Below are 12807 nucleotides of genomic sequence, written 5' to 3' on the forward strand. Positions count from 1 at the left end.
CTGCTTGGCCTGCTGTGTTCATCCAGCTCTACACCTTGTATTCTCAGACCAGCATCTGCAGTTCCTACTATCTCTCCTATTTGCTGTCACACATTTTACAAAGTTTAGAATCTATCTGATCCTTGAATATACTCAGCAATCCAGCCTCAACAGCCCTATGCAATGAAGAATTCCATAGATTCACTACCCTCTGAGAGAAGAAATTCCTCTTCATCTCTAAAATGTGTGACTCCTTGTTCAGAGATCACACCTTTAGGTCCTAGATTCTCGCACAAGAGAAAACAATGTTTGCATATCTACTCTGTTAAGTCATCCAAGAATCTTGTATGTTTCAATAAGGTTACTTCTCATCCTTCTAAACTCCAATGATTCCCAGCCCAACCTACTCAATCTCTCCTTATAAGATAATTTCTCCATTCGTGGTATTAGCCTAATGAACCTTCTCTGGACTGCCTCCAATGACAATATATCTTTCCTTAGAGAAGGGGTACAAAACTGTTCACAGTATTCTATCTGTCATCTGACTAGCACCTTGTACAGTTTCAGCAAAACCTCTCTCCTTCTATACTCTGTTCCCTTTGAATTAAAGGCCAATATTCCATTTACCTTCCCTATTACCCACTGAACTTGGATGTTAGCTTTTTCTGATTCATTGGTGAGGACACCAAATCCCTTATTCTGTAGCTTTCTGCAGTCTTCCTCCATTTAAGTAATATGCAGCACTTCTGTTCTTTCTATCAAATTGCATAATCTCACATTCTCCCACATTATATTTCATCTGCCACATTTTTGCCCACTCACTGCACCTCTTTGCTGACTATTTGTGTCATCTTCACCACTTGCCTGCCCACCTATTTTTGTGTTATTTGCAAACTTCGTGAGAGTAAATTTATTTTCCTCATTCAGGTCATTAATACATGTTGTAAGTAATAAAACAAACAACTGCAAATGCCAAGATCTGAAATAAATAAGAACAGAAATTGCTGGAGAAATTCAGCAGGTCTGGCAGCACCAGTGGAGAGAAAATTATTATAAATAGTTGTGCCAACAGTGATCCCTGTGGCACTCCACTAGTTACGAGGTGTCATCCTGAAAATGCCCCCCTGATCCCAACTCTCTGTCTTCTTCAATCCTTCATCTTTGCTAACATACCACCTTCAAAACCATGGGCTCTTATGTGTGGTACCTTATCAAATGCCTTCTGAAAATCCAAAAATATTACATCCACTATTTCCCCTTTATCTATCCACCTTGCTAACTGCTCAAAGAATTCTAGTAAATTTGTCAGGCATGATTTCCACTGCATGAAGCCATGCTGACTCTGCTTGATCATATTATGTATTTTTGAATGCTTTGCTATTGCATCCTTTATAATAAACTCTAACATTTTCCCAATAGCAGATACGAAGCTAACTTTTTTTTTATTTGTCCCCTTCCCTTTTTAAATAAAAGTGTTACATTGGCAGCTTTCCAATCTTATGGGACTTTTCTGGGAACTAATGGATCCTGGAAGGTTACTACCAGCGCATTCACTATCACTGTAGCTACTTTCTTTCAATACTTGAGGATGCATCCCATCAGGTCAAAGGCACTTAACAATTTTTAGCCCCATTAATTATCCTATCACATTTTCTCAAGTGATAATGATTGTATTTATTTCCTCTTCTCCTTTTGCCCCTTGATTATTTAGTGATTTTTAAAAATTCTATAAGCCTCTTCAACAATGAAGACTGATGCAAAGTATTTATATAACTTCTCTGCCATTTCCTGGTTCCCAACTATTACTTCTACAGTCACATGCTCAAAGAGGTCTATGTTCACTTTGATGTTCCTCTTTCATTTTCCATATTTAAAGGAGCTCTTGTTGTCCTTTTTGATATTACTTGCAAGTTTACCCTCAAAATTTATCTTCTCACTTTGTTTTGGTCATCTTTTATTAGTTTCTAAAGTTTTCCCAATCCTCTTGCTTACCACTGCTCTTTGCCATATTTTATTTTTTTTCTTTCAACTTGATGGTATTCTCAACTTTCCTCGTTAACCATCATTGATTTATGCTCTTTCTAAAATCCTTCTTCCTTGCTGGAATAGGGACAGATGAATCTGTCATGAAGATGAGGTCAAATAGGTTTTCCCTCTTGTTGAAGGGTCTCGGCCCGAAACGTCAGCCTTCCTGCTCCTCTGATGCTGCTTGGCCTGCTGTATTCATCCAGCTCTACCCCTTGTTATCTCTTTCCCTCTTGTTGGTTCGCTCACTGCATTTCTACCCAGAGCACATTCAGTGCCCTTCCCACCCTCAGTTGCTAAAGAGTACTCATTCATCAGCTGTGTAGGGTGTGAGGGTGTAATCTGCAATCAGCAAGACGTTTCCTTGGCAATGATGCCATGACACTGCATGGGGTTCTAGGTCAATTTCGAGAACTCACAGCCAACTCCATCCTGGCTGTGTACCACCATTTGTGGCAGGTCTGACCTGCTGGTGGGTCAGGATGGTGATGGTGGCGTCAGGGTCATTTTCTGTAAGGTCCCATCCTATGAGAATTACTGTGTTGAGCTTGGCTGGTCTAGTTTGGAATAGTTCGCCCAATTTTAGTACAAGCTTCCAGATATAATAAGAAGGACTTGGCAGAGTTGATAGGGACAGCTTTGGGGCTTTTATTTTCAGTCCCTAGGTCAATGCCCCGAGGTCTATCTATTTCATTTCTTTGTGAATTTACAGTGGTTTGATACAACTGAGTGGCTTGCCAGACCATTTCAGAGGGCATTTATGAGTTAACCATATTGCTTTGAGTCTGGAGTCACATTCAAGCCAGACAAGGTGAGGACAACAAATTTTCTTCTTTGAAGAACTTCAGTTTAATTATAAGTTACCAAAGTAATGAATATTCAAAGGTTACCAAAACAATAATTAATCTCAAATACTGAAAACAAAACTTACATTCAGGCTCCTGCACTAAGACGTGGCGTGAATTTGTGTCCCAGCCAATCACACCATATGGGGAATCATTAGGAAGAATAGTCAATACCGCACTTCTTTTATTCAAGTCAATAGTTGCTCCTTTGGCTTGGTTTTGAACACCCATTGTGGTGATATTTACAAGACTTACAGTTACAATCTCAGCTACTTCTGGAATGTTGTCAGCCAATACGGTAAGTGAAATTGTAGTGAGTGCTTGACCCTCTGTAAAAGTGAACTGTAATATTGGGCCATATTAATCAAACATAAGAGTAAAACTTTGAAGATGAATTATGAAACACTTCAACACCGAGCAAACAGATTGAGAAATGCCAGCTCATAGCTGTTATCTGGTCTGTGACCTTTCATGCATCATATGATGGTATGTCAGGCCAACATCACTACAGAAACATAGTTCTTAAACCAGAAGGAAAAATCTGGTGAGAGCGCTTCATATTCATTTCCGTTTGATGAAAATATATGAAATACTATTCCTGAAGCCGATATCATGGAAAGTGAGCAATAAACTGTCAGATTAATATAGAAAGCTAGTTGTTCCACCAATGCTCTTAAGGGAAGGAAATCTTCCCAACATACAAAGCAATCAAAAATTGGGTAGACACTACTTAGCCATTTTAAGATTGAGCAAGTAATGTCACGGATGAATAAGTGAATTTGAGTTCAGGATATCTCTGATCAGTAAATAGGGGGGCAGTGGTTAGCAAGAGTTAATAAGTGATAATTTTTCATGGTTCAGTGCTCAAGAAGTAAGATTGAAAACATTCAACTTCAGTCAACAGAGGAGAACAATGTTGCAATCTGGTGTCCCAGAGTGGATTGATTAAAAACCATTGCTTTAGTTAAACATAATTTATTTTCTACATATCATAACAAATTTAATAAATTCTGTAAAAACTGGGCAAAAATTGTACCGAGAATACCTCTTAGATCTGATCAAGTAAGCAATCTAGTAAACTTTCACATCGGTTCTCTCCATTCAGTCTATATTTCTGATTGACCTAGATCTTACAATTAACACTGAAGTGATTCCAAAATGTTAGACTTTTGGAGACAATGAATGTGGGGTTCTGTTTGTTTTTTGTCAAATGTTTTAAATGAGATTCTGTAAAATGGGCATACTGAAGATGGTACATACATTGAATATTACTAATCGCTCTTTGTGGGATAATGTCTCAACAAAATGTTTGCATGACAAAACTTTATGGATTGATCTTGCTAGCTTGAAACCAAATGTTGGAGAGAAAGATAATCTCTAATATTAAATGGATTGGCTTCAGCTTTATCCTTGACAATTTGCTTTCCTGGTGTACAATATAAAGTGGGACTCTGACATCAAATTAAAATGACTATACCTCCTCAGCTCCAGACTGTTTCCCTGGACTGATTCCCTGCCCTTGCTCTTAAGAGACAGCAAACTCAGTCGTGGGTTAATAAATATTCTAACATCCAACATTACACTTGAACCCAATTTAGCCAGCCAAGCAGAAACTGCTTGTATAAGGTGCTTTCTTTAAATCAGAGAAGGCATACTGTGGTTGTGAATAGAAATAATTTTTAGTTATTTACTCTTGAGAGGGGGAGTACTTAGCCAATACTGAAATCATTGCTGTTTGTAGCATTTGGTAAATGATTTAGAGAGAGGAAATAAAGAAAAATATTTAACTTTGCAGATAATACCAAACATTAGTAAGGGCAGGGTCCTGTGAAAGAAGAAAACTCCAAGCATTAGGAAACAAACAGGCGTAATATAAAAGTGTTGGGTAATTAGAATCATAGCTCAAAGATGACAATTAATGTGGACAAATGCAAAACAATTCATACGGGGAAATAAACTGGCAATTTAAACCAGTTAACCTGAGACAACAGGCCCACCAAGGGGATGATGGTTGGTATTCAGCTCACTGTAAATAGTAATGAATATTGTGTCGACAATTGTAAGGGAAAATTACCAGTTCTTGGGAATAGTAGCCAGAGGGATACAGCAAGAGTCCTAGGAGGTAACAGAATATGTGGAAAATACCATTATAACCATACCAATATCATGTATACAATTTAGGTTGCTGCGCTACATTAAGAATATGCAGCTATTGGGTGACACTTATTTAAAGACATCTGGATTATGAAGTGAGATTGATGAACCTGGGATTATCTGCTCTGAAGAGAAGGTGCAGGGTAACTACTGAATAAGCTTAAAAGCATCGCCTTCAATTGGGTCCTGATAATATGTTTGAGATACCCACCAATTCTTGAACTGGATAATACAAGTTCAGGGTTAGAAAAGGGAAATTAGAAGGGCAATTTTAGTATAGCTACTTTATATAGACTGTGACTATGACTGTGACAATACGGGAATGACTGCTGAAGGATCCAGTGGAAATAAAATATGTTGCAGCCAATGCACTGTAGAGTATTTTCTGGTTACCCAAAGGAAACAAAAATTGTCATAATTGCTTAAAAAGAGAATGTAAAATACTAAGCTTTAGCCCAGTTACTTTTGAGTAAAGTATAAAGTAAAATGAAGGAAAACATTTTCATTAACAGAAGTAAAATCTAAATCTCTTAGATATCAAAACCATTTATCCATAAGATTTTGGTGATATGGCAACAGATCAAGTGATTAAAATATAGTCTAATAGCCTTACCGTTCCAGAAGTTGGAAAGATGTAATTGATGTGTCCACTGACTGTCCATTGTACAGTCACAACTCTGTGTGTTCCTCGCAGCCTCTCAATGCTCAGAATGACCATACTATTCTGTTCCAATTCTTCTACTTGCTTGGACAACGAACTCTGGGAGAGGGAGAAAAATACACCCTCAACTTTGAATGAAGTCAGAACTTTTTTAAACTACTTTGTGGTCTTTTTGCAGTTTAATCATAAATCTACTTTCAAACAAAAATATTTATTTTACGCTGGTAATGCATTAGAAATTTTGATCAGATTTCTCAGTAATAATGAAAGTTTCCTCATCACAAATTCTATTTGGATGTTGTATTGCTATCACTTTAATTTCAGATTTGAATAAAAAGTCTTTTCATGACAATAATACAACTTTGGAACTCGAGACATACAAAATGCCTCAGAACTGTTTTAATAACACTAAAGAATATTTATTGATAAATCCTGGAATTCCCTCCCTAATAGCATTGTGGGTCAACCCACAGCAGAGGACTGCAGCGGTTCAACAAGGCAGCTCACCACCATCTTCTCAAGGGCAACTAGGGATGGGCAAGAAATGCTGGCCAGCCAGTGACGCCCACATCCCACAAATGAATAGAAAAAAAAATCAATATGAAAACGAGTACCTGCACAAAACCAATTATCCCATGTGCATCATCATTTGACTGGATGACTATAGCTACTTGATCATTAGGACCAATTTCAGCTCCTCCTTTTGCATTTGTGAGCCTCACTGAGAAAGTCTCATCATCTTCTGGTATATCATCATCAAGAATATTTATTGCGATCACAGCATCTTTATGCCCAGGTTCAAATATGAGTTCACCAGACCTATCAATTTAGGTGATAGCATATTGTCATTAATACTTACATTAATACTATGAGAACAGTAGCAATTTAATAGCAATGTTAAATATAACACAGTTTCTAACAACAAATAAACAAACAACTTTCACTGCATGGTTGCACTCAAATACTCGGATTGTCCCAAACGCCTCATAGGCAGAGTTTCTTTGGAACAGCAATTGTTAATGGTAAGGCAGCACATCAAATTTACATTTGTCAAGATCCTACAAGTAAGAAATGTAATAAGCTACTAGTCAATCAACTGTAGGTATTGGTTAAAGGGACAAATATTGAACAGTATATCAGGAAGACATCTTACTCATTGAATAATATAATGCCAAATGGTCATTTACATCTGAACTGGAAACTGAAACCTGAATTCACAATCTCCTCTGAAAGTCAGTACCTTTAGTAAAAGCAGAATTCCCTCAAGATTGCACTGAGTGTCAACCTACATTATTTGTTCAATCTTGGAATGAACACACAATCATTTCACTCAAAAGCAAGAATGACCAGTGACAACAGACAAACAATTAAGGCTTAACAAGTTATTCATGACTAAAGGGTCAAGAAATAATTGGTTTGTCAAACTATGACATATCATTGCAATTTTCAATTCTGTAGATGTTAGATAGGTACCAAACAAACTGTAGATTTAACTTTGAGTTTTGTCCTGGCCTGTCCTTACTGAAGGGTGTTAATAGGTTTCATGTTCACTTTTGGATGGCAGAAAGTATGAAGTCACTAACCTCAATCTATCCTCTTCACCCTTAAATAAAGATATCATTGACTGCAACTTTCATTATTGCATCAGTCTTCACTGCAGAGGATACAGGTAACATCCTAGAAGCAGCTATAAATCAGAAAACAGAAGGCAGGAAGGAACTCAGGAAAATGTGAGAAGTGGTACTGAATAAATTGTTGAAGTTATGAGTCATCCTCAGACTGTGGCTCAGATTCATTGGTGATACTGAACTTGGGAGTATTGTGTATAGTTCTGGCCCCTGTAATTAAGGAAATTCTTACTGCTGGGGATCACCAGACTTATTCCACGTTGATGGAAGTGTCCAATGAGGTGAGAATGAGAAAGCTGAACCTGTTTTATCTTGGGTTTAGAAGAATGAGAGGTAATCTGATTGAAACTTACAAAATTCTCAAAATTCAGTTACCTTGCCTGGAGAAGGGGGATGGTCAGAGGTGTCCAGAACCAGGGAACACAACAAAGCTATTGAGGGCTGAGAAGTAACTTCTACATTCAGAAGGTAGTGAATCCTGGGGATTCCCTATCTCAGAGTGTTACGGAAGCTCAGTCTTTGAGTATGTTCAAGTCAGAGATTGATAGATTTCTAGATACTTACAACATCAAAGATACTTGGATACACAGAAGAATGGCAATCAGGTGAATGATCAGCCTTGATCATACAGGCTCGAGGGACTGAGTGGCTTACTCCTACTGCTATATTCCTGTATTCAAGCCAATGTGGGTCAGCAAAGAGTGGAAATATGAATGAGTGGGACTTGGTACTGAATAGGATACAGACGTTAGGTAAGATGAAGTTTGCAAGTGTTGGAGAATGGGAGGTCAGCCAGCAAAGAATTAGATAGCTAACTCCAAAGTAAAAACAAAACTGTGAGGCTACAAAAATAAGTAAATATGTTAAGTGAGTGGTCATAGATATGCCAAACAAAGCATAATATGTAAAAATCTAATATTGTCCATTTCGGCAGGATGAACAAAAGAAAAAGCATTTTATCTAAATGGTGAGATATTGCAGAGGTTGGAGATGCAGTGGGGTCTACATTCCCTAGTATATGAATCACAAAAGGCTAGCATGCATTAATACCAAGAAATTAGGAAAATGAAGAGCATGTATCATGTATATCATATATTGCAAGAAAAAGTGAATACAAAAGAAGGGCGGTTATGTTTCAGTTATACAAGGTACAGGAGAGACCCCTTCTTCTTTGATACATTCTTGGGATGTTGGCATTGCTGGCTGTGCTAACATTTATTGCCAAGGATGGTGAGTGGCTTCGAGGGGAACACACATGGTTGTGTTCCCATGTATTTGCTCTCCAGGTTTTTCTAGATGCCAGTGAAGTGAGTTTGAAAAGTATTGTGTAAGGAGCCTTGCTGAGTTGCTGCAGTGCATTCTGCCGATGGTATATTGTTACTACTGAGTGTCAATGGTGGAGGAAGTGAATGTTTATGAATATATGTCAACCAAATGCATTTCTTCGTCCTGGATGGTGTCAAGATTCTTGAACATTGTTGGAGCTGCATTCATTCAGCCATGGATCTATGAAACTCTCCTCCTGAAAACACAATAGTGGAAGCAGAGTCTTTGAATATTTTAAAGCAGAGGTACGTAGATTCTTGGTGAGTAAAAGGATGGAAGGATTTCAGGAAGGCAGCAATGTGGATCTAAGATTTCAAACAGATCAGATTCAAAGGCCTGAATGATCTATGCCTTCTCCTTGTATGTCCATATACTTATTTGAATGTTTTGGCAGTGACTGAAATGAGACAGATTGGACCGGCTGGTGCTATGAAGATGAAAGCAGGTGGTCTTTGCCATGAAGAGAATGCAGAGTCAGAACCAAGCTCATGGTTGAGTAGAGCAGCCATGTTGCAAACAGTCTGGTTGAGCTTGAGAAAATAAATCAGTGATAAGCTGGGAAATTTGTATCAGTAACTGAAGATATTGGCCAAGCAGTCTGGAAACACCAAGGTAATGGAGATGCTGAGAAGTGGTTGACAGATACAGCAGTGTGTTATCAACATACACATGGAAGTTAAATCTATTCTTACAGCTAGGTGGTTTCCAGGCCACACTATTCAAAGGGAGGCTAGACTGTGAAAGTAGAAATTATATTTCAGGCCTCCATACCTTGCTATCAGCCTCTCTCAAAGCCTCTGATTTATAGTCAGATCTGATACAAAATGTAACACGATATCTGTGAACTTTTTATATGAACTTTGAGATAATGCAGTGACATGGCCAGAAATTTCCTTCATCTCTCTTTTCATTTTCCTATATCTTTTATTGACACAGACCACTCCTTGGAAACCTTGGAAACCACAAAGCAATGAGAAACATATACAGATCTTGCATCACATGTTGCCTCAAATCTTTGTTTTGTTTGTGTCCAGGAGCAAATATTCACTGAGCCCCAAAATTATATTGGTCAGTGAATTTCAGTCATGTCAAGGTCATTCCTCTCATTTGTCTGAGAAAAAGATGCTTTCGTTTCAAATAAGCTAATCAAAAAAAAAAGCAGAAGCAAATTCAGAAATTCTTACCCTGGAATAAAATCGGATTGGTTAGATACAGAAACTAGCTCATAGACCCAGGATTCCAAATCACCTGCTGAAGCAATGAGGGTTTTGTTTCCATTAAGTGAAGGCACAGTGACAGAAACCATATCATTTGCTGCAGGAAGTTCCAGCACCAATATAAACTGGCTGGTTGCTGAGTTCCATATGTAGAGGAGTGACTGATTTTCACCAGTTAGCAGAAGATGAACTGAAAAAAAAAATTGGTATCTGCATAATATGTTCAACTGATCAGAAATAAAAGCACTTTTAAGTTGCAATACAGTTGTACCAGAGTGGCCAACTTAATCACAATTGCCAAGACACCATCAACTTTGTATTGAGGTCCAACATAAATACTTAGTTCTGCATTGGTATTGCCATCTGTACAGGATCTGGATGCCATTGTCATGCTTTCTGCATAGACAGCAACAGATAATAGGCAACGAAGGATATGAAGGTAATGGCCAGCTACAGCCTGAATTTACCACTACCTCCCTGCAACTGTGTTGCAATGCTGATTTATAAGCATGGTGTTCTGGGATGGCACTCCTACATTAACTTAAGACTATGAAATTAAAACATTGATCACATAAAATTGCATGCAATAATGTCCTATTCTCAAATTTTTCTGTGCACCATTTGTTTTTCATAAGGAATTCAATAACACATTTGGTTGCTTGATGATTCATTTCTTAAGTCTTACCAAAGCCTGAGGAAGGAGAAAAAAGGAAGATACTTCTGACAGTTTTAACAGGAATTGTCTGAACCAGTTTTAAAGCAAGTTGACCAGTCTTCCAAATGTACACCAGACAAGAAGGATGGTTGCCTGTGAAACGTAATAAATGCAAATTCAGTTAATGCATTGGTGTAGAAGAAATATGCTGTATCCGAAAGTGACTAAGGGAGAAAATATAAAAACCTTTCAGTGAGTAGGTTTAATGATAACAGTATCCTCCAGGTATGCCAGTAAGCTGTAGTTTAAAAAACAAACTATTTCTAACAAAATAAAGTTCATTCAAATGTGAAGAGCAAAAGAATTTGGTGAAATAAATCTGCAATATAAACATGAAGTCATGCTCTGTCCACCAATACCTTCTACATGAGGCTGTGAAACAACCCATTCACAACCCTGTTTTACCAGACCACCACTAGCAACATGAATCTGGCACAAATATCTTATTTTAGCTGCTGCACTCCCACTACACTCCACAAAGCAGATGCAATGATTTGGATCTTTCTTGACCGTTGTTTGGGGTGGTGGGGATGAGGGTCAGTTTTAACTTTATGATCTGGCAGATGTAGGGAGGTTGGTAGTTCATGTGGAAGCCTAGATGTCACCCAAAAGCATTGTTTTAACTGGGATTTGAGGCTGCAGTGGATGTAGGGTTGGGACTTGAGTTCAGAGACATAAATAGTGAAAGTTGTGGGGAAATCAGAAGAGTTGGAGTGGAAGGTGGAATGTGCAACCATTTGGCAAAGTGGGTATGCTGAACCTAACTGCTAGTTGAAAAGACATTTACCACATAGATAAAGCAATCCTTACCTTCCTGAAGCTACCAAGTTTCCAAGGCCCAGGAAGCTACATACCCATCCTATCCTTACCATTTGCCATTCTACTCTTTAAATTAGAAATGGTGGATAAAGATGAAGAAAACAGCTTTGTGTGATTATTTCATTTGCCAACCCACCTCCTGATCACCCTCTCCTGCCCATATTAAAACCAAAATGGGCATGTTGTGGTTAGGATTCAGATTTTCTTAAAAGCACTTTAACTCTCACCGAGCCCAAACATGACCATTTCGTCCATTGAAATCCTTCTCGTCACCCCTCTCCACTGAACTGCATACAGATGAGCCTAAAAAGGGGTGGCAGGTTCATTTCAATGATGGATATTGGTTGGGTAACCGAGTGATTTTCAATGATAACCTTAATTTCAACCTTGTTGGTACAGGATTGTGAACTCAGCTTCCAGGCTGCAACCTCAATACCATAATCACCAGATATCTCCCATCCCCACCAACATCTTGAGTAAATGAGAACATTAATGCGGAACATAGCCATTGGATATTTACTGAACATGAGCTTTCTTGTCTCTCAAACTTGATATCAAAAACATGGCTCCACATGAAAGAAAATATACACATACATGTATATAATATATATTGGTGACACTACTTTTGAATGTAAATGCCGACTTAAAATTATATCACTGAAATTAAAAACCCATTCACTGACCTCCAATTGTAGTGTTACAAAAGACGAAGTAAACATCAGCTCCCACTGTCATGCTGCTAACATGCGTTGCTCCTTGAACCATCAAATTCTGCAGCTTTTTGAACTGGTCATCACTCCATTGATAGAAAACTGATACCTGATTGAAGCTGGATTGGGAAACAGCCAAGTACAATAGATTTCCTCGATTAAACAAAGTGAGTCCAGTGGCCCCGCGGGTGGGAATGTTTTGGTGCAGAATAAATAACTGTCCAGTCCATCTATAGATCTGTGGATATATCATTTGAAATAGCATGTTAACTTTGGACCTAAGAGAATGTTCAATGTATGCATTGTGCTAGGAAGTCACTGTCAAAACAGATTTCTAATTTTAGCTGTGACCACATAATGCAAGTTTTAAAAAGTGATACAAATCTCACCACTTTTTTGAGGGTTAAAGAAAGGAAGCTTGAGTAAATAATCATCTAATCCAATCTGTATCAAAGTATGTTGACTCCTGGTTTGATAAAGTCTTTAATTACTTCCAGGCCTTGTTTGTGTTACACATTTTCTTATGAACCTGTTCAGAGATGTTATTGCATATCTCTGGAACAGGTTGGATGTGAACCCAGGTCACCTGGCTCAGAGGTACAGACATTACCACTGCACCTCAACATTAAACTAGGCCAGTAGCTGATTCATCCTTAAGTACCTATGCAGAAAATAATGGTATTAACATCAGGGAAGCTGGCTGTACTTGAAGTTCATGAAAAACTCTC

General features: G+C 38.1%; 1 protein-coding gene across 1 annotated transcript in view; it reads right to left on the reverse strand.

Annotated features, from left to right (window-relative positions):
- The window catches only part of adgrv1 (adhesion G protein-coupled receptor V1), a 407915-nt gene that overhangs the window by 193676 nt on the left and 201432 nt on the right, over positions 1-12807 (reverse strand). The window contains exons 49-54 of the mRNA XM_048593741.1: positions 12053-12317; positions 10521-10643; positions 9803-10025; positions 6279-6483; positions 5617-5763; positions 2936-3191 (exon numbers count right to left, since the gene is read on the reverse strand). Coding sequence (XP_048449698.1) covers positions 2936-3191; positions 5617-5763; positions 6279-6483; positions 9803-10025; positions 10521-10643; positions 12053-12317 — 1219 coding nt within the window. The remainder of the gene's footprint in view (positions 1-2935; positions 3192-5616; positions 5764-6278; positions 6484-9802; positions 10026-10520; positions 10644-12052; positions 12318-12807) is intronic.

This window comes from Rhincodon typus, chromosome 3, assembly GCF_021869965.1.
Source record: "Rhincodon typus isolate 14 chromosome 3, sRhiTyp1.1, whole genome shotgun sequence".
Classification (NCBI taxonomy): Eukaryota; Metazoa; Chordata; class Chondrichthyes; order Orectolobiformes; family Rhincodontidae; genus Rhincodon; species Rhincodon typus.